Source organism: Mytilus galloprovincialis, chromosome 5 (genome assembly GCF_965363235.1).
Source record: "Mytilus galloprovincialis chromosome 5, xbMytGall1.hap1.1, whole genome shotgun sequence".
NCBI classification, from domain to species: Eukaryota; Metazoa; Mollusca; class Bivalvia; order Mytilida; family Mytilidae; genus Mytilus; species Mytilus galloprovincialis.
This window is the reverse complement of record NC_134842.1, coordinates 97,474,372-97,501,131: the sequence shown is the minus strand read 5'-3', so window position 1 is coordinate 97,501,131 and position 26,760 is coordinate 97,474,372. Positions and strand designations below refer to the sequence as shown.

General features: G+C 32.7%; 1 protein-coding gene across 1 annotated transcript; it reads right to left on the bottom strand.

The window, feature by feature from the left end:
• Positions 1-828: 828 nt before the first annotated feature.
• On the bottom strand, positions 829-26,653 carry LOC143076829 (methylcrotonoyl-CoA carboxylase subunit alpha, mitochondrial-like). Its single transcript, XM_076252720.1, has 17 exons — positions 26,497-26,653; positions 20,709-20,758; positions 19,495-19,634; positions 16,634-16,729; positions 15,782-15,903; positions 14,886-15,033; positions 12,185-12,306; positions 11,231-11,342; positions 10,486-10,567; positions 9,606-9,733; positions 9,035-9,218; positions 7,971-8,080; positions 7,135-7,348; positions 5,783-5,869; positions 3,108-3,295; positions 1,429-1,608; positions 829-1,051 (listed from the first exon to the last, which is right to left on the bottom strand). Exons 1-17 carry the CDS (start codon positions 26,550-26,552, stop codon positions 914-916), a joined length of 2,157 nt encoding a protein of 718 aa, XP_076108835.1. The 5' UTR covers positions 26,553-26,653; the 3' UTR covers positions 829-913.
• Between the last annotated feature and the right edge of the window lie 107 nt (positions 26,654-26,760).

The following is a 26,760-nucleotide window of genomic DNA, read 5'->3' as shown; positions in this document are numbered from 1 at the left end:
AAAGGTACTCCATAGAATAACCAAATATCATAGCCCTACCACTAAAGGTACTCCATAGATTAACCCAATATCATAGCCCTACCACTAAAGGTACTCCATAGACTAACCAAATATCATAGCCCTACCACTAAAGGTACTCCATAGATTAACCCAATATCATAGCCCTACCACTAAAGGTACTCCATAGACTAACCAAATATCATAGCCCTACCACTAAAGGTACTCCATAGACTAACCAAATATCATAGCCCTACCACTAAAGGTACTCCATAGACTAACCAAATAGCATAGCCCTACCACTAAAGGTACTCCATAGACTAACCAAATATCATAGCCCTACCACTAAAGGTACTCCATAGACTAACCAAATATCATAGCCCTACCACTAAAGGTACTCCATAGACTAACCAAATATCATAGCCCTACCACTAAAGGTACTCCATAGACTAACCAAATATCATAGCCCTACCACTAAAGGTACTCCATAGATTAACCCAATCACAAACTTTGTTAATGCAGCAGACAGAAATAAAACAACAGGCTTTTACAACTTTGTTTAGGATAAAATTTCATATCAGATTCATAAGGCTGTATGTCCTTCAAAGTATCATTTTGGTTGACAAGGTTGTATGGTCATAAACAGTGTACCGTGACCTATATTTATTCTTTGATTATCTCTGGTGGATAATATTTTGTTAGCTATCATAAACATAATGTTATATAGTGCAGCCTCTTCCCTGGGGGTCTTTAGTACAAAGTTGTCTATCATTGGCAATCATACAACATCAACTTATCTCATATATATACAAACTAAAACTTGTAAAGATATCACATTTTGATTACTTTTTTTTAATAAATATCACGTTTGTATAATGTACAGATTTTAGCACTAATTTATCTGGTATCCTTTGCTCTAATCACTGTCATTGTCAGGCTCACTATTGGTTTTATCTTCCTTAAAGTGAACTAGTGCTGTTCCTTTCGATACTGTATCCCCAACTTTATAAAATACCTTCTCTATAATGCCTGCCTTGGGTGCTCTGATCACATACTAAATACAAAAAAAAAGGAACACAATGAAGTAATTTTATTATTAATATTTAATAATTTTCAAGGTAATTCTTTAAATTGTTATTTTTTAAAAATTAGATGACGTAGTTAATTAATATTTGTAACATTTAATACTTTTGCTAATTTAATGTATACATTATTGTTTAAAGGCAAGCTAAAACCTAAGCTTGGTGCAGGGTTTTCTCACTACATTGATGACCAAATGGTGACCTTAGGCTGTCTTCTGCTCTTTGGCTCGTTTGTTGTTTCTTTTACACATTCCCCTTTTGAATTCTTAATGTTATGTATTTATTGTAAATTGTGACAGGCACCAAAAAAATAGATTACCAATGAAATATTTATTACAAAGTATCATACCTCCATTTTCATAGCAATCATTGTAACAAGTGGATCCCCTGGTTGAACCTCAGCTCCAGGCTGAACTGTGACCTTTTCAATGACCCCTGGCATTGGTGCGACTGCATCATCAGCGCCAGCTGCTCCTTTGCTAGCTTTCATGTATTTTGGTATTGGGAAAGTTAACTCATGTTTGCCATCCTGAAAAAATATGGTTATGTTAATGTATAGTTAAGTTTGTTTTATACTTTATAAGATACCTTAGGTATGCCAATGTGATTAAAATATGTGGCATGTGTTCTAATTTTGATAACAAGAATCTGACAGCATTCTTTTTTACCTTCTGTACTGAAGACCTTATCAGGACAGCTTGATGGCATTAATAAACACCTTAGAAATTTTCTTTTAATTAATCAAGCTATCACAGTATTTCATTGTAAAAAAAAAATTGATTAGTTTTCTCTGTCCATTTTCAGATTCTACTTTAAAACTAGATGTGTCAAAGCGACATGAAAGGCCTGTCCCAAAAAACTCGAAAATCTGCAATTTCAATGTAAGCACATGTGGACACAAACATGATGGTAGTCTCACATATCAAAAATCAGCTCAAAATCTGGAGGCGTAGAGAAAAAAAATCTGTATAACTGTGATTTCCGCAGAAATTAACGGAGCGGAACGAAACTTAAACTTGATCTGTAACTCATCATGGTTAACTCACAAACTAAAAATCAGCCCATTATCTGAAGGCGTTTAGAAAAAAATCTGTGTAACTGTGATTTTTAACAATTTCTCAAAGTTTCTTAAAGTCTAAACTCCGTAATTTCGGCAAAAATTAGTGAAGCGGAACAAAACTTTAACTTGATCTGTAACTCATCAGGGTTAACTCACATACCAAAAATCAGCCCAATATCTGAAGGTGTTAAGAAAAAAACGTATAACTGTGATTTTGAACAATTTCTCTAAAATCCAAAGCCCATAATTTGGGCAAAACTTAGTGCAGCAGAAGAAGCTTAAACTTGATCTGTAACTCATCATGGTTAACTCACATACCAAAAATCAGCCCAATATCTGAAGGCGTTTAGATAAAAACTCTGTATAATGGTTTGTTGCGGAATTACAGAATTACGGAATTTCGGAAGGACGGACAAGGGTAAAACTATATGGCACGGACAACTTTGTTGCGGGGCCATAAAAAATCTTATTGCATAATTTGTACTTTTCTGAAAATGCATATAATACAAAGCATATGTCCCACAAAACATAAGGATAACAACCACTATCACATGTATCAATCAACCAATCTATCTTTAACTAAGGGTGTACTTAAGTCAGGTTTAGGAATTTTTGTCAGATGTTTGCACTCCCTTCTTTTTCCCCTACAATTCAGGGTTAAATATTCTGGAAAAGGAGTTCCTTAACCTATCAATATTACTACCTTAGTTTGTCTCTTAACTAATGCTCTTCTGACTTATAGTTGTTAAGAATGTAGTGCAAATGTTAACGGTATGTTTACCCTATTCATATCTTATGTTTATGACGTTACTTTAATTTGTACCATTGTATGGGAGCATTCGATATAGATTTTGATCTTAAAAGTAACGCAACGCAAACTATAGAGACTAATTCATTTGTTACAATACAATAGTGTCAATTCTAATTCTAGATTTTTTAAATTTCACCTTAGTACCTCCTTTACTTACTGTTGTAAATATATGAAGAGCATCTTTCTGTATGACTATGTTTGAGGAAGATATAACACCATCAATATTACACCTGATGGAAGTACGACTACCATCATTGGTCAGTTCTGCAGTCACATGGTGTTCCTGATTGCCGATAGTAACATCAAATGAGTTGTCTGAATTACACTGGACTATAACATTAACATCTACAATAAAAGAAAAGCATTTTTAAGAGTTATGTCACTTGCAGATATACATATTCTATATCCAAGGGCAATAAATCAATCAAAGAGCAGAATGCTCTGAGGGATACGATTGACATGTAGTTTTCATTGACACATGTATAGCAGTTCTGCCAACTTTTCATTAAGCAAATTCGTGAGATTTGGCCAAAATAGAAATTAAAGATCAAAGAGGAAAAAAATAGATCCAAGGATACTGCTGCAAAAATGCATGAACATGCGTGAGTTCCTGGCCTTGATAGTCCAAATAATTATGACGTCTTGAAAGGCTACTATATGTTTTTTCTTTGACGCCTTACTTCGACGTCAAAACTAATTCAACTGCACATGCAAAGGTAATATAAATCTGAATAGTCACTCAACTTTAAAAATAGCCAATCCCGGATACAAGTGTACGAGCAATGTACTTATTGTGTTTTATTTGTGTACTATCAATTCCAAGTTTACTTTCCACAGCAGTCACTGAGAGAGAGAGAGAAGGTATTTCACTTCATAGTCCGAGATTACTCTGATGTCCGACGGCTGATTTGCCAGACAAGCTGGGACTGTGGGGGACTTTTATGCTAGAATACTTAAATTACAAACTTAAATAGTCCAAGTCCCATATATTATATCAAATATTATTGGATGCCGAATTGAATTTTAAATAGGTGCCGATTTGACTTGATGCCGATTTAACCAGGTGCCGATTTGACTTTTCCTATGGGTGCCGATTTGACCAGGTGCCGATTTGACTTGTACCCAGTAATCTCGGACTATTCACTTCGTATCTTATCACCGTTAATTCTAGGGGAACCCCATTTCTAACTCTTTAATTATTAATTTCCTTTGGGTCAGTGGGCATGAATCCTTCCGTACACACTCCTCTGTTTAAATTGAGATCGTTCTTAATATAATACGACGTTTATCGACATCTCAGTAACGAGTTAATTTTTTCATGACGATTTTGACGGGAAATACTTCTGAAAGGGGGAGACAACTCAAAACGATAATATGGAAGACTCCATTTCGGCTAAAGGGGTGTTATAGGTAAAACTTCATTGATTTTAATTTAAATGATGCATATGATTTTAAGTTTTGCAATAACAATATTAAACCCTCAATAGCAGGCAGACATAGAAAGAATCCAATGAGTTTCAAATTAATTAATAGGCAGGGAATCCAGAACAACCACTCAATCTGATACCCCTTGAAATCAAGAAAACTATACGCATGCGCATTAATACATAAACAAACCCGCGATTTGCGATTTGGAACAAGAACGTTTATTTAATTTAAGATATGATGAATGAGTCTCAATTTCTTTATGAGAATACAGTATCAGTTTCATAACGGTAAAATATAGAAAACTCCACTTCAGTTCTTAGTGACAGAAATAGAATTATCGGAATTCAGAGAACTCTCGCATTTATCAAAACTGGGGAATTCCTTCTGACGTGTTTCTAAATTTATAAAAACACTAAATATAAATACTGCTTAATTCTGATTTTCCGTGTTGTTAAAAACATGCATATAAGTCAAGGGAAATATCCAACATGAAGATTATGAGAAGAACATTACAGGAAAGTTGTTTATGTTCAATCCTTTTGCTTGTTTTTACCTTTTAAAGCAAGACAATCATAAGAATCTGAGATGTTGCTGAATGTTTAGAATAAAACGGTTGACGTGAGGGAATGAGCCCTGAGTCAACGGTAAAAGTCTACAGATTGCTTGAAAGCAATCGTATCCCAAAAATAATTTATTTTGCTTTTTTAAATCTTTTCATTAATATCCTATTGCTACAAGAAATGAAATCATGAGATCCCTTACAGAGTTGTTTTCAATAAAATCTTTATTTTCTAGGCGTATAACTCTTGGAAAAAAATTGATCTGCATTATTGATAATTATTTCAAAGCCGACCATATGGTATGGATTTGGATCATTGTTGAAGGCTGTATGGTGACTATAGTTGTTAATTTTTATGTCATTTAGTCTCTTGTGGATAGATTCTCATTGGCAATTATACCACATATTATATAAACCTTTAATAAAAAAAATTATAAAAATCTGGCAAGAGGTGTACACTTGAGAGCGCTAACAAGGCTGAATGAATGGACCTACAGATGGAAAGATGCTCTGGATTTTAATGCTCCACACACAGAGTTGCATGGGGTGCAAAAAAGAGATTAACAACCTTTGTTAGTAATTTTGAAATCTCATACTTATTTTAATATGTATTTCACTTTACAATATTGAGCCAATGAAACCATTGCCTATATTTTATATTAATGGTTTATGTGCATGTATGTTTTGTTTTTTTAAAGTTTAGGTGTTTTCATGGTAATTTCCTGATTTTAAATTTTGACCTGTTCCTTGTTTCTTTCTACATCATTTTATTTTTGTATCAATTTTCTGTTTATTAATTAGTCTAAGAATGTACAAGTGTCTGTAGCTGTGACGACAAAACTCACCATTTTCACCATCTTTTAAATGTATCCTACGTTTGGCTTGATTATTTATTCTGGCTGATGCACATAACAGAAATGGTGAAAAAGGATCTGAAACAAAAAACAATACACAACTTTTTACTGTGGATTTAATTATTTTCGTGAGTTCCAGTTTTCGTGGATTAAGAAAAACTTGCAAGTCTTCGTTATTTTATTTCGTTGTTTGTCAAAAACTGTGTACAAGCCTATATAAGATATGTCATTTGTTGAACATTTAATTTCAAGGTTTACTTTACCCATGAAATCCACAAAAATTGGTATCCAACAAATAATAAGGAATCAACAGTAATCAATCAAACAGCTAGTCAGTAATTCCCAAGATATGATATTCTATAATTAATTGTTTATTCCTAATAATATCAGATTATTACATTGCATTTTTCATATCGCATGTATTATCAGCCCTAGGTTCAATATCAGCCTAAGAGTCGCATGAGATATGGAAAATGACATGTTATGATCTTTTTATCAAATGCTTCAACAATGGAGAAAATTAACAGATTCATATATTAATCGTTTTACGTGGTTCCAAAATAGAAGTTCAAAGATTGAAAAGTTCATGGACATCGGACCCCAGATTTAGTACATTCGATATGAAATCATTCTATCTTATGCCTCAACAAAGAAGAAAAATATTTTAATATGAACGAATCGACAAAATAAATAATTCAACAATATACATAATACAAACACTGTCAACTTTTTTTAAAGAACTTTCTAAATTATGTTTGAACTTTTAAAAATGCATTTAATAATTATTTTTTTTTTTTTTTTATTATTTTACACAATATACTTTCCAGTATTTTTTGTATACTACTTTGTAATGTTTTTCACTGAAAACATAGCATTGCGGTGCTTTTTCAGGAATTTGCCAAGTATCAACAGAATGCCATGCGATAACGTTACGGAAAGGCATGTGATAACAATCGAAGCATGCGATAAACTTTTTCGTATCAGCCCGCTAAGCACCAATTCGAAAAATATGGAGTTTACGTTAATTTAATGTTATTATCATAAAGTAAAAATCATATGTTATTTAGTCTAAGTATATGATAATAAGATATACTACCTATATATGAAATCCAGCTTAGTAATAAGTGATTTCAATTATATCATTCCATCATTACTTTACTTATCTTAACAGACCCTTCAACAAAATGCAGGCCTCTGGCTAATGAAACTAATCTAAATTTAAAATTAAAATTAATATACCAATTTACAACAATAATTATATATAGAGACTTAAAAATTTCTATTATTTAAAAATTTCCCAGTTTTGAGACACATTTTATAATGAAATAGCCTCAGTAACGAACCTAGAGTATTTTGGTAGGTAAGTTTAGCTGTCTCCCGGTCTTTCAGTACTAAAGCTACAGCAGCCTGACATATACTAGCAGACGACAGTACTCTGTTAGGAAACAATTCCTCTGAATGCTGTGTAATAAAATCTGTGTGAACATTTCCTGCCTCAAATTGTGAATGTTTTGATAGATCCATCAAAAATTGTATATTTGTATTTAATCCTATTACCTAAAAGAAGAAATCATAAATTAATGACACAATATACATTTTAAATCTATTAGTACCTAAATTTTCTTCAAAGCCCTACATGTTTTATACTTTATTATAACAGTAAAACCAGAATATGTGACTATAGAACATCCCGTCTTGCTTATCATACTATCACTGCTGAATCTAGGTAAATTTGAAAAAAAAACCAGAAAAATGACAATTGAATATATCAGTACCTGAATTTTTCTTCATAGTGCAGAATGATTAATATGAAGTTATTACAACAAAAACAAAAATATGTTACCATAGGACACCATGCCTAGCTGTAACACATTATCAAAGAGAAGGCCCATTTTCATTTGGTAATTTCAGCTTTACAAAATATTGTATTAAATCAACTTCATGTGAAATGATGTTGCATTAATCTCACTAACAATTTCTGTGAAGTTTTGAGTATAAAGTTTAACTTTCAGATTCAAAATGTGAATAAAAAATATTGTTTATCTGAAAATCTGTAAATATCAAAATTTATTGTTTTTGAAAATTTATATGCAATGAAAGTCAGTGGCCATTACATTTTTAGTTAATGATCTGATTTTAAATAACCAGCTATAAATCACTAGCAGTAAGAAGTTCTTACATGATAGTCTTTGAGGGCATTTCTAACACTTCTAAGAGCTGTGGATCTGTCTGGTGACCACACTATAAGTTTAGCTATCATAGGATCATAATGGACCGAAACTTCATCACCTGTAAGAAACAAAAAACATTGAAAAAATTGTATACCTACAAACATACAAATGGGCTTGAATAATCTTATATTTAGTGAATGGTAATGTATTAATTTTTTTTTTCAAGTGCAAGATGCCAGAAGAACCATGTAAATCAGAGATGAAAGAAATAGAATTGCCAAGACAGAACAAGACAGAAATACATGATCAAAACCTATCAATTGATTAGTTGATAAATATTAACGCCACTGTCAGCACAACTTTTCTATTTCATAGCGGTGAGTTTTTACTGGCAGAGGAAGACAAAGTGCTCAGAGAGAACCACTGACCTCCAGGAGGAAAACTGACAATCCAAGTCAATCAAGATTGGAGTCAAGTGCACATTGAGACATATCAAAGGAAACAGGTGGAAAAAACAAACATTTCCTCCAGATTTTCTAGAAATTATAAATAATTTCTCATTACCATTTCAAAAACAGGGCCACCAATTTTTTTAAAGGACCATTAAAAATCTGCACTCTCTAATTTTCTAGTCAGAAGTCTGAAGGAAATATTTTAAGTTTTTTTGTATGCATGCTCTTTAAGCTTGTACATTGCATTTTTCTTTTTTAAAGTCGACAAATCATTGGAACGTGTTTTGAATTTGACCTACCGAATTAGACTATTTACCGGATTTGTAATCACATAAGCAACACGACGGGTGCCGCATGTGGAGCAGGATCTGCTTACCCTTCCGGAGCACCTGAGATCACCCCTAGTTTTTGGTGGGGTTCGTGTTGTTTATTCTTTGGTTTTCTGTGTTGTGTCGTGTGTGCTATTGTTTTTCTGTTTGTCTTTTTCGTTTTTGGCCATGGCGTTGTCAGTTTGTTTTGGATTTGTGAGTTTGACTGTCCCTTTGGTATCTTTCGTCCCTCTTTTGAGGCTTTCCTTAAAGTTTTACCCCATACCACCAAATCACAACATCCAAACATACCTTGTCGGACACCAGTGTCAATTCTGACATTCTGACTAGCCTCAGGAGTTGTAAGATGTTGAAGTGGACCTGCACCTGGCATAAATGCATTATTTGGGTCTTCTGCATAAATACGAGCTTCAAAAGCATGGCCTGTTAATTTCAGCTCTTCCTGAGATTGAGGTAGATGTTCACCACTGGCAACCTTAAAATAAACAAATATCACGGCAGCATTATAAAATTGGTTAAAAAAAAAAGTTTTGATCGAGAGAAAAAAAGAATATGAAAAAGTACCTGGACTAAATTCACAAGCATTCCATTTTATAATTTTTTGCTAAGGAACCAAACTCATAGATAGGTAAAACTTGATCACTGCTTTATTTTGCTTAGGCAGATGTCACTCCATTTTTCCTACCTACTATTTTAATCAGCAATTTTTGCTTATATTTTGCTTTATAAGCAAACATTATGACACATTACATTAATTCACTTTTATATATAGTTGGTACAAGAACTATGTGGTATTTTTAACTGCAAGAAAGTCACAAATCTTTTCTTTTTTTGCTGTCTGATTACGAAATCTTACTGGTACCTTAATTTGCCATTCTACAAGATCTGTACCAGTTACCATCTCTGTGACTGGATGTTCAACCTGTAACCTGGTGTTCATCTCCATGAAATAAAAGTTCTGATTTTTATCCATGATAAATTCTACAGTACCTGTTACAAAAGAACAAATTTCTCATTTTAAACTCTGATACACAACACCTATTTACGAGTGTACATAATGTATCACTCAAATTTACATATACATCCATTCAAGAACATATGAATTGTCTCCTAATAATTTATTCAATTCATTTTCACCAAAACAGTTGTATTTAAAAAATGCCTAGTACACCTGTTTCAGTGTTCTGTATTGTGTTTCGTAAATATTTGTATGTCTACTTGTTGTATGTTTTTCCCCCCATGACCTTATCAATTTTCTTTAACTTATGAAATAGAAAGTCTCATTGACTCTTCGGGTATTACTGTAGACATTAAAGAGCATCAGAATATAACGACTGAATTATTCCGTTTATTTCAAAATGAGAATATTTTTTTACTAAATCAAACAAACAGGTTCTCTGAGAATGATCCAATGCACATTTGTATAAATCATTTTATATTAAAAATTTCCTTTTACAACCTAATAACAATACAAAAAGCAGTATTTAATTTCTATAATTTCATTTCAATGCTAAAATAAAACTTTCAGTTTATAACTCCATGTAGTGAACCAACACCAATGTGTTTACTTTTATAGATACAAGCTTTTTCATTTTCCTATTCATCTTTGGAATACAAGTCTAGAGGAGGGAATTTGTATTTTGTTGAATATTTTTTTGGTTCACAAATATCAAGGAAATCCACAAAAAATTGGTATCCCTTGAATAACAATGAATTCCCAGTAAATATATATAATATTATACCTGCACCGACATAGTTGACAGCTTTAGCAGCTTTGACAGCAGCTTCTCCTAAAGACTTTCTTACTTCTTCTGACAGTCCTGGCTGAAATATAATACATATATCTATACTACTGAAGGAAGAGACCAATTTGATTGAGCTGCATCTCCTCTGAAACTATTCAAAGTCGGAAATATTTGTGATATGACATATACATGTAGTGTTTTGTACTTCCTGAATCTGTCTTTGAAACAATCTTTTTCTATAGAAAATGCCAATTTTTAATTCAAAAGACTGTTATCAATCTCTATGTCTTTTATAATTTTGTGCATGATCTGTTTATGTACACAAAATTTAAAAATTCTTCGTTTCCACACTTGCCTATATAATTGTACGGTGATTTTACAGGCATCTTCTAGTTAATACAAAGTTTCAAACTGTTGATTGATTGGAACTTCTGAAGTGTTTATCTGCTTAGGGCCACAAGGTCACTTTAGAAAATTGCGTCACTTTTGACTAAATTATACCCTTAATTTGAAATCCAACCACCCAACATTTAGTTTACAAACCATGAAAATTTATTTCCACAGTTTGTGTTCAATCTTATATGAAATCAGGAAAATCTAATAAAGTCAATTTTAATCAATAGTTTAACCACATTGCAAATTACTCTGCATGAAAAGGTGATCAATGTTTTCAGGTGATAATAAAAAGTTCCAAGAAAACTAATTTCTTTATAATTTGACAAGAAATGGAGTCAGTTCTTACAGCAGGTGCTTCCTCAATGATTTTCTGGTGTCTTCTTTGTACACTGCAGTCTCTCTCAAATAAATAAACATAGTTGTCATGGTGATCACCAAATACCTGTACTTCTACATGTCTGAAAGAAAACATTATTAAAGTAAATATAATAAGTTTACATTAGTAAATAGATGTTTTACAGCCTTAAATGCATTTTGTTTGCAACAAACAGAATTGTATTAGTTTATATAAATACTTTTTATCTTTTTTTATACATTGTAAATATCAAATAGAAATATTAAGATAAGTAACATTTGTAAATCCATATTTTTTTTTTACAAACTTATAAGAATTGTCTCCCTTGGCCAAAAGGCTTGACAAACGGACACACTGAAAAAACGTTTGCTTTCATACTAACTTGTCATGTGATAAAATTAAGATGAAATTGATAATCAATATTTTTTAAAGATTTGAACAAATTGAAAGCTGAAAGGACTTTAATTTATAATCTAATAGGATAGACTTGCTCAATGTTGACATTTTGTCAAGATGACAGGTTAAAAATCTGATAATTACTACTTTGTTATCTATAATCTATTATATTTTCAAAATATTTAGGTTTACTTATTGTGGCAGATTGAGAAGGTTTGTTAGAGATACTCCAGTAAACCATTGACCTTTTCTGTTAACCCATTGTAATTACTGTTAAGTTTTATTATCTGCAGCCATAAAGGAAATGGCTTGTAAGATTTTTATAATGCGAGTATCATTATCTTGATCAAGAGGTCAAGAATATTGTACTTTAGCAGTTTAATCCTTCTCTCTCTGTTTTGCTGCAAACTAGTTCAACTCATTATAAAGGGAAATAACTGCTTCATATAAAATTAATAATGACTCCAGAAGTGTTTCTCATAAAAAGTTCTAAAAGTAAAGACCCACAGTAATGACTCACTACAGGGTAATTAAAACAAAAGACCTTACCTTGGTGTTTCAACAAACTTTTCAATCAACATAACATCATCACCAAATGATTTCATTCCTTCAGTTTTGGCCGACTCCAGCTGACCGTCAAAGTCTGCCTCTGTCATGGCTATTCTCATGCCCTGTAATAATTTCAAGAATCTATTGAATACAGCTGCTTCTTACGGTATTGCAATAGAAAATATATGTTTCTTTGGTACATTACAGAGTCAATTTCTGGTATTGTGTTTTACTACGCTATATTAGCAGTAAAAAATCCTTTTAATGTCTATTTTTTCAAAATGATATTATTTATGTAACTAATATTTGATAAGCATGATATGTAGACATTTTTGAAAGTCTATTTTCATCTTTGTGGTCTATAAATAGAAAAGTTACCCATTTCTATTTTTGATTACAGTGTATTTCTTTTAATATATAGAAGACACACAAACAATCATATATTTCAGAGAACAAATAGATTGGTTTTATAACATTAAACACTACCTATGTTAACAATATAAAATATTTAATACAGTTTGTTTTATCTCTGATTTATAGTTCATTTACGTTTTATTCATCTTTTTTATTTATTTTGTTTTGTGTGATGTAACATTTATAACTAGAGTTATCTCCCATAGATTGGAACATGTGAATTTAAGGAAAAGTATTTAAAATTCAAAATATTTAGATAATATGATCAACTTTAAATTGACAAATGAGTTTTATTAAATTCTTAAATCAATCTACACTAAATAATCTGTTTTGTGTGTGTTTATATTTGTCTTCCGATATTTCTTTTTTTATAAAGAACAAAAGATTATTAGGAAGAAAATAAGAAATACTCAATTGATAAAAAGGAAATATGAAATGACAAAAACATAAACACACAAGAGACAAATTAACACAAGCCAATATAAATTTCTTTAAATATTGCTAATATCTTGATTTATAGGAACTTGACATCTATAATACTAAAATGACGAGGTCCAATTTGTCAGCCGTCATCACGTAAAAACGACGAATCAAAGAATTCAACTTTATATATAACTAATATAGTACAAAGGTGTAGATTAAAAATTACACCACTCCAGGCCCTTTTGTTTTCCACGTAATTAATATTGCCAATAATTAAGAAGTTCCGGGTCGAGTCCGATACCGATACCAATAGTATATTCACCTGTTACCTATTACCTTATCTGTACGTTCCGCATCTGACAGGCGCACCATCAAACGGTGTATTCAGGATTAATATGCTATATACACAGGTCATAATAACAGGGTTGACACTACTAAATTGTCAAATTGTTACCTATTGCAGTATTTTAGTCAGTAAAACTTTCTAAGATAACAATACGAATTACTAAAAATCTGTGACTAAAAATAAGGCGTATAGGTACAGTTTTCAATTTGTTAGCGGGCATGACGTAAAACAGCGAATCAAAGAATTCAACTTTATTTATAACTAATATAGGACAATGCTGTTGATTAAAAAATTCTCCATTCCAGGACCTTTTGTTTTCCAAATAATTAATATTACCAATAATTGATATGTTCCAGTTCAAAGGGTTCAAACAGAAAGATTTGAAAGCAGAGAAAACTGTGTATCTTATAATCGGCATGACTTTATCAGATGACAATACTAATACTAAAATAAGGCTTGCGAATAGTTATATACTTTAATTCAGTCACGGACCCGTGATATCACGGGTGTGTTCTAGTGATGCCAAAAAATGACTTACATGTCCCCCATCTTACATTTACATTTTCAAATATAAGAATCACTTTCATAAACAAGATGGAGGTTAAGATTATGTTACAAAAGGGGTTTATTTTAGTTAATTCATTCCCTCTGTTTTGCAGCAAACTAGTCAAACTCCTTACCAAGGGAAATTACTGCTTTATATAAAATTCATTATGACTCCAGAAATAAATTTTGGAAGAAAAAAGTTCTCAATAAAGGTTCAAAATGTATTGACTTACTCAAAACAATAATTATTTTCTGAATGAAGGTTATAGAAAAATGAACTATTAATTTCATAAATTTGGTGTACAGTTAAAAAAAAAGTTACATATAAGGTGTCAATCTTAATTTTATTTTTTGAATGTGTAGAAATCAAACAGGCAATCATATATTTTCAAAGATCATAGAATAGTTTAATATAAAACATGTTTTACTATCTATGTTAAAAATGTATATCATAAAGTGCTTTATCTCTGCTATTCAACCTACTTACATTTCAATGCATTTTACTCAAATTTTTTGTCTGAAAAAATATTTTAAAAAGTAGAGTTGTCTCCCATAGATTGTATAATTTTCTTTGATGTAAAATACTTTAAATAACCATTGTACAATTCTCAACTCATCTTTGCTGAGATAATCTACACTAACAAGGCAACCTGTTTTATATTTTTCCACATAAAACTTTTGTTTATTATATTCATATTATGAATGCACCAATTGCTGATTTCTATGGTTAAAAAATTGCCTTGAAACTGGAAGAATTCTTTAAATATTGAAATGATCTTGATATATCAGGAATTGGACATTATGTGATTGCTATCAGTATCTTACATGTAATAAGTTTCCTATTCACCTTCAATTGTGGATTCATTTAGTTTTGTGTTACAAATTTTTGAGGATTGATGATTTTTGTTTATGCATGATTGATTTCCTGGTTTTGACACAATATTTGATTCTTGTTCAACTAGATTGCTTTACCTTTCCACCACCACCTCTAACAGCTTTAATCATAACAGGATAACCAATCTTAGCTGCTTCCTGTTTCAACTTGGAAGCTGATTGGTCCTCACCATGGTAACCTTCTATAATAGGAACACCAGCAGCAGACATGATATGTTTTGATGTACTACAACATAAATTAACAGATTATACCATGACTTTTGGTTTTATTGAAGTTTGTAGTGGTCAAGGATAAATTTCCAACTTTTCTGTTGTTAAACAACTGAGATTCTGATTTGTACAATGAGATGCTAAACTTTTTAGATTGTATTCTTTTAGACCAAGAATTTAGTTTCTTGTGTATCTGAAACTATGTCTGGTGGACAAAAAGTCAGACAAAAAACTTTCAGTTAGACAAAAAAATAGTTTTTGTTGAAAAAAAAACATAGAAGAAAAGGTCAAATCTCTTTTACAGTCAGACAAAGTCTAAAACAGTTTGGCATAGACTGAGGTTCATGCAAATGCTTAGGCCTATAGTAAAATATTGTTTGTTTCCCCAATCCCGACCGACCCTGCAAAATTGGTGCTACTCATAAAATTTTATTGTCAAAACTAAGTGAAATATTATTTTATTCATTTTGGATTTTCAGGCTTGCCGGATCGTCCGATAATGTCAAGCTTTTTGGAAAAATAAAATTATTTCCCTACCTACCTACCCACACCTGGCTTGGCAGGGTCGGGATTGGGGAAACAAACAATATTTTAATTTAGGCCTTACAAATAATATCTGAAGAGTGTTTGTCAAACCCTTCAAAGAACTTATGTTCTAAAATTGCTTGTTCTTTATTTAGCTCCACCTCTTGGATATCTTTCTGATTTCACATTTACACCTTAAACAATGACTAGAAACAGTTAAACATATATGCAGTACATACCTTTTTATACCCATGTCTCTAATAGCTGTAGCTGGTGGTCCAATAAAAATTACTCCTTCCTTACTACACATTTCTGCAAACTCTGTATTCTCTGACAGGAATCCATATCCAGGATGAATAGCCTGTATGAAAAGAAATATAACACTGCATAGACACCCATAATACATCACACATAGTGGTTTTAGATTTATTTTTAATTCACCATAAAGCAAGAAGGGACGTACGTCAGGCCAAACTATAACAAAAATATTGAAATAATTCCTGTTAATTTATACATGTTTGCAATGTTTCAACTACTGTCATACCAGCCAGCTGTCACTATTTGCGGTGAATTCCTCCATGGAGACTCCCAAGTGGAAATTTTGTCAGACCAGTTTTGTCCACTATTTTAAAGAAAACAATTAATTTAACAATGGCTATGAGCTTGTTAAAGCACAAAGAAACCAAAAAACCACATTAGAATATATTTGAAGGCCCCCTTGAAGGTTTTGTAGGACTATAAGAACCATCTTTCACGTAAAACCCCCATGGGCATTTTGAAAAGTTGGCAGGTATGTACTGTGCAAATGCAAAAGTAGGCTTGGTAAAAATAAGATCTATGCTTCTTGCATTTTTAGTTTGCACACAGAATATTCAGATCTGAAACCGCCATGGGGTCTGAATCCCTAGGAGCAATTCATGAAAAATTTGTAACTTTGGATAAGTGAAATATGTGTGGTTTTGATAGCATAAAATGTATACACTGGCATCTCACAAAATCATCAAAAATGTCTCAACAGCATGCATTATGCAAAACAATTTAATAATGATGATCTGAAACTAAAATTAGAAAATGATTTTTTTATACTGTACCTGTGCACCAGATGATTTAGCTACATTCATTATCTTATCTTGACAAAGATAGCTCTGGGATGCAGCAGGAGGTCCAATATGGTAGGCTTCATCTGCCTACAAAAATAAGTAATTTGTCTACATATATCATATCATATGAAAGACCAATACTGAAATGGTGTTGTCAGGGGTTAAGAAATTTTGTTGTAGCTCACTAGCCCAGGGCTAATTGGTAGCAGGATTTTACTAGCCCTGTTAGAAAAACTACTAGCCCAGCAAAACTGACCTGCTAGCCCTAGTATGACTTACAAATTCAGAGTTTGCTGCAATAACAATGAATTCTATAAAGTTAACAATTTTTTTCCATTGTACAGTAGATTTTTGCAAATCGGATACCCAAAACTTATGTCAGCAAAAACTATCCGATTACTGACATTAGCAGATATATTCAATTAATTGATAATTGAATATTTACTGAATATTCTGTAATAATGAGTTGACCAAATCCCAAGATGATACAATTCTTGACCACTGCTATACATAGATATATAAAGGATTGGAGGGTTTTTATCAGATACATCATCACGTTTGTGTAAAAGAATTATCAGCTGGTTAATTATGTTATGCTCATATTTATTTTCAGTTTTAATATTCTAATTATTTAAATAAATTAAATGACCTCAAATATTTATGTGAATAAATATCACTATCAATAGTTTTGGTCTTTTATAATTGTTTTATAAACGAAGTACAGTAATGTCTATATTTACATTTATCACAGGTAGGCTAATTATGGGCTATACATAAATAGATTACAACCTAAGCACAGTCTCTAAACTAATATTGATCAATATTGTATTTGTTATAAATCTTATTTCTTTAAAACTCGAATTCATTTGAATATCAATGAAGATTATCATGATTGATGAATATTATTGCATAAAGTTTAAGTTTTCTGAAGACTGTTAATGTTTAGATCATGGTCTGGAGTCTTTTTCACAGTATGTAAACAATGTAAACAACAACAAAATGACGTCCATAACATCATGAACATGTGCACGTGTTTCAAAAGTTATATCTAACAAAAGTCAGGTTTCTGCTGTCAAAAAGGATTCCCATTTATATTGCAATAAATCATTCAGAAGGAGGTACAATCAGGTTGCATAAGCAATGTACACTACCCCTGTACTGATACATCGATATTGAAAGTACGGGATCCATCCAGAGTTATTTGTTCTATTTAAAAACTTGTACAAAATCAGTTCAAATTCTGGAAATCCCCGATGACGTAGTCAAATCTGATTGGCTAAGATAGAAAAGTGATGAGGGGAGTTTCCCCTTTCTATTTTAGAAACGCCAAGAATTTTTTGTCACTAGTCCGTCGGGCATATTGGGTTACAAGTTTTGGTTGCCCGAGGTCTAAATACTGTAGTCCCGGGCGTCGGGCTAGTGGATTTTTTAACCCCTGGTTGTTAATTTCTGTGTCATTAAGGATCTTGTGGAGAGTTGTCTCATAGGCAATCATTTCACATCTTCCTATCTCTATATGAACATAGATTGTTGGTGTTTGTCAGTGACAAATGTATAATGCATTAGAATTTATGAATTGGTCAATTTTATATGTAGTCAAAATTTAGGGGAAACAATGTCATAAAATTGAATTAATTTTCTATGATTTCATTCAACATGTTTAACAGATACAATGTATATATGCATGTATATTTCTGCAAAGTAAAACAAGAAATAATTTTAAAGGTCTCTCAATTGTAATCAAGTTATATTTTACATAAAGTTTGATTCACTTTCCATTGAATCTAAGAATATTATGTTTTAGAAGAAATAATTTTATCTAGTATATTTCAGTTAATTGTCCATCGTGGATAGGTACATGTACATAATTTGACCTGTATAACTTGATAAATGTATTTCTATGAAACTTTGTGTTGTTATTCCTGATTTTCTTTTAACTACATGTAAATCTCATTTCAGCCCTTTGTTACGAGATCTATACAAGGATATATTTGCCTGAAAGAAGTATATAGACTGAGGACAAATTCTAATGTGGATATACTTCTTTTGGTCAATATATTCTGTATTATGTATAGCATTTTGTATCAAATTAGTCAGTGAATTATATATTTTCTTTTTCTATCATTTTATTTTGTTGGAATTTTATAGATATTTTAATTTGTCTTTTTGACATAAATAACATTTTATTGTTATTTCAATTATTTTTTTATGTTTTTATGTACATCTTATACCATGTATACAGCATTTGAAGATAATTTTTCCTAATAATCAATCATAAATATACATGTTGTCTGCTCTATGGTCGGGTTGTTTTCACTTTGACACATTCCCCATTTCCTTTCTCAATTTTATTTTAAAACTTCTATCAATATCATGCCAATTCATTACATGACTCACAAAGTAAAACAGTTTTTAGATAACCATGCAATATCTATTTGGCTATATACCGTTTTCTAAATTCTATATCTCCCTTCCAAAATATAGATTAACATGTGACTATTCCTGAACCAATCAAAAGAATTAAAAAATAATAATTAATAATATAATAAGATATTCCTTAGGGAGCTACCATTTGATTTTTATGGGGGGGCTAGGATGAAAAATTTTGTCCTGCATTTTTTTTTAGCTGTAATCTCTGTCCTGCCTTTTTATTTTTCACTCTGTTCGGTCCTGCCTTTTTTTTTTTTTAGTTTATCCTGACTTTTTTTACCTAAATTGTCGTCCTGACTTTTTTTTTTGCAAGTGTCTCATCCTGCCTTTTTTTTTTACTCAAAACTCCTGTCCTGCCTATTTTTTTCAAATTTCATCCTAGCCCCCCCCCCCCCATAAAAATCAAATGGTAGCTCCCTTACCAAAGAGACATGAAGTGAGTTTTTATCTGCATCACTGTACACAGCTACACTCCTGATACCAAGTTTTCTGGCAGTCTGTATAACCCTACAGGCAATCTCTCCTCTATTAGCTATCAATATCTTTTCTATAGGCTTTACATCTACAAAAGATTGAAGAATATTTTGCAAACATTTACCATATGCTTCAAAGATTAGTTCTGCATACCTCTAAATGAATTTTCTTGTATTTTACAATGTAGCTTAGTCACAATAAATAAACCAATCTGTACATGTATTTACATGTTGAATGAATACTTGGAAAATATCTTCAGTTGTAAAAATCATGTGAACATACTTAAATATTTGATATATACATTGTAGATATAAGAAGATGTGGTACACATGGTACATGTACAATGTATGAGTGCCAATGAGATAACTCTTAACTTAGTCCTTTTCAACTGTTTTTTTATAGGTGGTTCTTGTGTTGTGCTGTAACACTCATGTCCAAAGTTAAGGGACACCTGCTAAGATGTACACCCTTAAATGCCTGTTCCAAGTCAGGAGCCTGTAATTCAGTTGCTGTAATTTGTTTCTGTTTATCATACATGTACTTATTTTTCATATAAATTGTTTTGTACATAAATCAGGTCCTTAGTTTGTGATTGTTGTTTCCTTGAATTTAACTTCACTCTCCATTCTTATGACTTGATCATTGAGTACATATAGTATGTAGGGGAGACAATTTCTTATTAGCAAACATGTAAAATAAAAATAATATCTATGAAACAAAACACTTTGTCTTAAAAAAAATATCGAAAGAACATACACGTAAGTTCCTTTAGTTTTACTTTACAGTCATGGCAGTAAAACTATGTAAAAAAGAAGATGTGGTATGATTGCCAATGAGACAACTATCCACAAAAGACCAAAATAACACAGACATTAACAACTATAGGTCACCGTACAGCCTTCAACAATGAGCAAAGCCCATACTGCATAGTCAGCTATAAAAGGCCCCGATAAGACAATGTAAAACAATTGAAACAAGAAAACTAACGGCCTTATTTATGTGAAAAAATGAACGAAAAACAAATATGTAACACATAAACAAACGACAACCACTGAATTACAGGCTCCTGACTTGGGACAGGCACATACATAAATAATGTGGCAGGGTTAAACATGTATGACTGTATTATATTGATAAACAATCTTAAAAAAACAATACTTACTTTGATTTCCACTTGATAATGATCTTTCTGAATGTAATTTAATTCTTGATCTATTAAATAAAACATCATGTCAACTTTAATACTGAAATGCTTATTAGTCCGGCCGATTGGTGCAGATATAGAGCAGAATTGCTCACTTGATGAGGAAAACATGAAACTTTGCATAGTAGTTTTTGGTTATATACCATTTGATTTCAGCTATGGACCCACTCTGAAATATCCAATATGGCTGCACTTTTCAAGATGGTGGAAAAACGGTATAAATATCAAGATTGTCCTAAAGGTATTCTATATAATTTCGGAAATCAAAGTAATGATTCTTTAAAAATGGACTTCATGTTTTTGAATTTGTTATCAATTAATTTTAAAATATAAAAAAAAATAATAAGGTTATTTCTATAACACATACATTTGCAAATATGGCTGCATATACTAAAACAAATAGTGAAATTCAAAATGTTAATCTATATTTTACATGTTATTGTAATTGTTCTTTAAACGCTTTCTGTTTTAATGGTTGGAATGAAACAGGTTGAAACTAGTCGATTGAACGTTAATATAGGTCGGTTAAATGTGGTTGAATAGTAGGTAACTCATCTGAACTTTGAGGCAGTGCCGAGGGCGCCTTGTCTCGTGTCTCTTCAATGCCACGTCTTACGTCACTTATCGCGTTTTCATCTACATCGTAAAATTATTCTATGTAATCAATAGGTGTACCTTTCTTCAGGCGGATAAGACGATTGCCACCATTTAAAATGGTAAAGGGGCAACCATTTCCTTTCCAACTACGTGCGCAACAAATTTACAATTATTCAGCGATCATGGTCCTAAAATGCACTCCTGGTCAGTACTTTTATTAGTTTTAATGGTAACAGTCATTTTTGAGATTAGCGGAACTGTGATGGTTCGTTTTATGCAAACTTGCTGAGTTGAAATCTCGTTTCCACTGTTAACAAATGCCGCATTTATCACTTTAATGTTGATGGTAATTGTGGGAGTACTCAGGTTTATCACTGCACTCAGTGTGTCCAGAATATCTAGCCTAAGTATAACATCGTCTGTTAATGGCTCTTTGCACACATCCCATTGTATGTTTACTCTATCAATTCCCAATAACAAGCTGTTAACCCAAACCACGTAGCGTTACGTTCTCCAAATCTCCATTTTCTGCCGGTATTAATTTCCCATTTACTAATGTTATCATTGTAGCAGTGTCCACAATCATGCTCACATTCTTGTCATGTATAGTACCTCGTACTGCTAAGCTCTTTCAAATGGTTCGTCTGATGACAATATCGGACGAGGCCGTGGGCTTCTGTTCGATTTTGTAATGAGGTGATGCTTCATGGCCAATAGACTTTAGAATCGTGCGTTTGCCTACTGGCCCGATCCTTTGCTGTTTAAAGACTCCATTGTTGGGGTTGCACTTTAATTTGACCGTATCCTGGTGAAGGTGACCGTTGTCTGAAATAACCGGGATTTCTGCAGTTTGTCCGTGAAGATGCTAACCGTTGTCTTTATGGACTATATGATATCTAGCTTAGTGGGGGGATGCGATAGATGGACATTAAGCTAGGGTGTATTTCTATCTGACAATCTACCGCGATTGTATTGCTCAGAAGATTTTCCACGTGTTTATTGATCAGATGATCTTCCATTGAGCTGGTGATCTTCCATGATTATTTGATAAGAAGAACCGAGGTTATATATTAATCGGCCAATCCACGGTTATGCTGATTAGTTGAAAGCATAATATCAGCTTTGTGACAATTTGTGTCAGGTTATGCACCTCATTATCCAAATGACTGCTTATATTTCCTTTATCGGTCGGTGATACTGTACCATCAACAAAGTAGACTTGTCGATGGTAATAATTGGCACTTTTTGATCCATATATCGCCATCTGGTTTGCTATTGAGGTTTTCAATTGTTTGAACGCCTTGTTTAATGTTCCTGGGTTCCTGTCTGTTACATGCCTTGCAGAATCTTTGTCTTTAAATACGGAATGCTTCAGTTCCAATCTGGTTTGATCGTCTTTCTTGTTGAAGCGCTGCTACACACATTTTTTCTGTTTTCCCATTTTCAACTACCGGCAGTTCGTTCAAATTGGTAAATAAACGAGTCCCAAGTCATGGATCCTCTTCAATTACGTTTTTGCATTTTTGGGAGCTGTAGGCTTCGGCTCCGGTCCCTTGCACCAATATTTTCTTGCCATCGTGTACTAGTATATTCTCTCTCCAATGAGAAGTCGGAAGAAGAGGTGCTGTCACACTCTTTTGGTTTCCTCTGCCCATTCCTGGATCGGTCAGTGGAGTCAGCTTGCTGTTATGTGAAACCTGTTAGAGCTCCAGGACCTGACGAGGTTGTCATAATTGGAGTGTTAAATGGGGGATTTACCATTGACTCGACGGGGATGATACCGTAAGTAGGCACTGCATTCAGCATTGGAGAAAATTGATAGAATCCACTTGAATCCAATTGTTTCTGTAATGGTGTGCGTAAGAAGACACAAGCCTTTTTCTAGTATCCTTGATAAGTACTAGAGGTTTATAGTATGTTCTTAAATGGAGATTGTTGTTGAATAATTTGAAATGTCTCATGCAGGACCAAGGACCTTGACATAGGACTTTTGACTTAAAGTGAAGAAACCTTCAATCCACCAGCCCAGTAGTCAGCACTTCGGTGTTGACATGAATATCAATAATGTGGTCATTTTTATAAATTTTCCGTTTACAAAACTTTGATTTTATCGAAAAACTAAGGATTTTCTTATCTCAGGAATAGATTACCTTAGCCGTATTTGATACAACTTTTTGGAATTTTGGATTCTCATTGCTCTTCAGCTTCGTACTTGTTTGGCTTGATACATATTTTGATATGACCGTCACTGATGAATCTTATGTTGACGAGACGCGCGTCTGGCGTACAAAATTATAATCCTGGTACCTTTGATAGCTACTAACTACTTCAACAGAGTTGGTGCGGTTGATGGTTCATGCGAACTACAATAGGGGAAAGACCAAAGGCATGGATTTTGTTGTGTATTTTTGGTAAACTTGCGTTGTACTGGCTAAGGTCAAATTTTGGCTTAGATGATGTGTCCATTGCAGGAAGTTTAACTTCTTTATTTCGATTGTCCACTAATTCATTTACAACCGATGCCAGTTGTTGGAAGGTATCCTGCTGTTCAAATGCACTTTTAAATTGAACCGTGTCTCTTTCTTCAGTTGTTGTCAGCTTGCCCATTCGTCTCACCACAACATTGAATATCTTATTGGTCTGGCCATCAATTCCGCCAGGCAATTATTACTAGGCTTGTGGTCTAACCTGTCTTAAGACTGCTGACGTTGCTGAGATAATGCTCTCACCTGTTCGTTATTAATATTTATTGCTTCTTTCTGTTCAGCTTGAAACGTAATGAGACCAACACATATTTTATCAATTCGCACTTCGCTCTGTTTTATATTGCAGTAAATCTCAGCTGTTCTTTGTGCATTAGATTTACTATCTGCTAGAAATTCATAGTATAATTGTGTAATAGTCATTTCTGAGCTGTCTTCTGTTAAAGTGTCTTCAGCTGTGGGTTTCGCCATATCCCAAAGTGATTCAGTTTCTGCCATTTCAATGTTCTTGTCCTTGTTGTCCTCAATTCCTGCCATTTCACTGATATGTGTTTAAATGATTCTCAATTCAGTTTAATATCTCAAATTGCAAAATATTGCGATCCAGAAATACGATAGGCACTGCATAATATCTTAACGCAAATAAATCCCAAATCACATCTTTTATGTGTGACCCAAGATAACAAATAGTGGAACTTTTAATGAAAGGTACTACTGCAGCTTTTTATGAAAGCTACTACTGCAGCTTTTTATGAAAGCTACTACTGCAACTGCAGCTATTTATGAAAGCTACTACTTGTGTATGAAATGACAAGCAAGGCAAAATCAAAAAAGGACAGAACTGGGACATATACTAAATGACACTATACATCAATAAAATGCTTATATTCAGGTCAATTCTCAATAATGAATATTTGCTTATTTTTCAAGGCGGCCATTTTGAAAATAGCCGCCATTTTGTATTTCAAAGATAGATCAAAACAAAATCTTGCTAAGAATACCAAGTCATTCAAATATGTTGATTTTTGTGCTTCCAGCATCAAATCCACTGTGGTTTGTGCAATACTGAAAAATATTTTAGAACGTACGGCAGCCATCTTGAAATAAGCCGCCATATTAAATTTTGAGGGTGGGTCCATAGCTAATATTGCTCAGTCCACAAAAATGTGCCATCATGCAAAAATTGGTGCTTTCCTCATTATTTGAGCAATTTTTTCACCGATCGGCCGGACTATATACAATGTATACTTAACAGTTTTTTAGAATAATATTGCTATAGAATGTATAGTTAAATAATATTTTAAAATTACATAAGCTGAGCTTTTAACGATGTACCAAAATGAACCTTTTGTTAGTTTGGCCAAAAAATATTAATATCCTTAGCTTGTCTCTTTAGTTTTAGTGCTTTTAAGAATGTATTGTGTCATCATAATTTCTATTGAAATGGCATGTACAAAATGTACATGTATATGAATCAATACAACTACAAAAACATTATGTCAATATGATCTGCATCATAAAAAAAAATCCCAAATAAAATTTAAAGGGAAAGAACTCGTAAAATTTATATAACATGTATAACATGTGTAAGGTTCCAATAGAATTATCACAAGTTAAAATGACTTTTAACTGGTGTCATTTTTACTAGATTCTGATTTGATTTATATTTTATCACTAAGATAAAATTGAGAATGGAAATGGGGAATATCAAAGAGACAACAACCCGACCAAAAAGCAGACAACAACAGAAGGCCACTAATGTGTCTTCATCTCAGCAAGAAAATCATGCATCGAGGGTGGTCCTCAGCAGGGGTCTCATTGGGGGGTTCAGATCCCAGATCCCGCTTACTGTTTTGTCAGATTCCCGTATCCGGCTTACACACTGTGTACATGTACATAAGCAATTCTTATTTTTTTGTAATTTCCCTTGTCCCGCTAGACTTCATTTTTGTTTTCACAGCAAAATAATTAGGAGATAACTGTATAGTCTTTTAAGCTATGACGGCATCAATTGGTGATTTGATGGTTGCAAATTAAGTTTACTGGCGACGTGTTAGCGGAGACAGTAAACAGGTATTTGCGACCATCAAATCAAGAATAGATGCCGTCGGAGCTTAAAATGCAAAATTGTCATACCTGCCAACTTTTCAAAATGCCCATGGGGGTTTTACATGCAAAATGGCTGCCACAGTCCCATAAAACCTTCAAATATATTTTAATGTTGTTTTTTGGCTTCTTCATACTTTTACCAGCCTTCAGTCATTGTAAAATTAATTGTTTTGTATAAAATTGTGGACAAAATTGCTGTTTCAAAATTTCCATTTGGGAGCCTCCATGGGGGAAATCCCCCACAAATAGTGACAGTTGGCAGGTATGAATTGTTATCTCCATTCTTATGAAACTGACAGAAAACAACGATAAAACTAGACCCCAATGAGACCCACCTCAGCTGGCCCTTAATACAAATTGTGTATAAGTTTAGTGAAAATGAAATCACACTTAACTGAAAAACATGAAAATGAACTAAAATTTAAGAACATATGAGACAAGCAAAGGCCAGAGGCTCCTGACTTGGAACAGGCAAAAGAAGATATTTTTTTGTGGGACAAGGTTGATGTCCAAGAGTCAAGTCTGTATGTGTCTGAATTAAAATTCTATTTTGTAACCTTTGTAACAATAAAAGCTTATTGTACGACAATCTATTTGATAAACTGCAAGCCATGATAATCTATGCTGTCCTGTACAGGCAGAGGTTTAATATTGCCTTAATATAAACACCTCCCTGTCCTTCACATGTCAACAAACATTTTCGATGTCGTAAGCGAATCAAAGTTAATCACACGCTTGTAATCAATACTCAACGACCGAATTTGTTCAATGAAAATTGAATATTTTGGAATAAATGAAATAGATGATTTTTTTTCACATGT

Excerpts from the sequence above, each read along its gene's own strand:
- LOC143076829 (XM_076252720.1), bottom strand. The coding sequence starts at position 26,552 with ATGGCTTGCAGTTTATCAAATAGATTGTCGTACAATAAGCTTTTATTG. Across the intron at positions 19,635-20,708 it reads ATTATCAAGTGGAAATCAAA|ATGTAAAGCCTATAGAAAAG; the intron begins GTAAGTATTGTT and ends AATCTTTTGTAG. Across the intron at positions 8,081-9,034 it reads TGACACTGGTGTCCGACAAG|GTGATGAAGTTTCGGTCCAT; the intron begins GTATGTTTGGAT and ends TGTTTCTTACAG.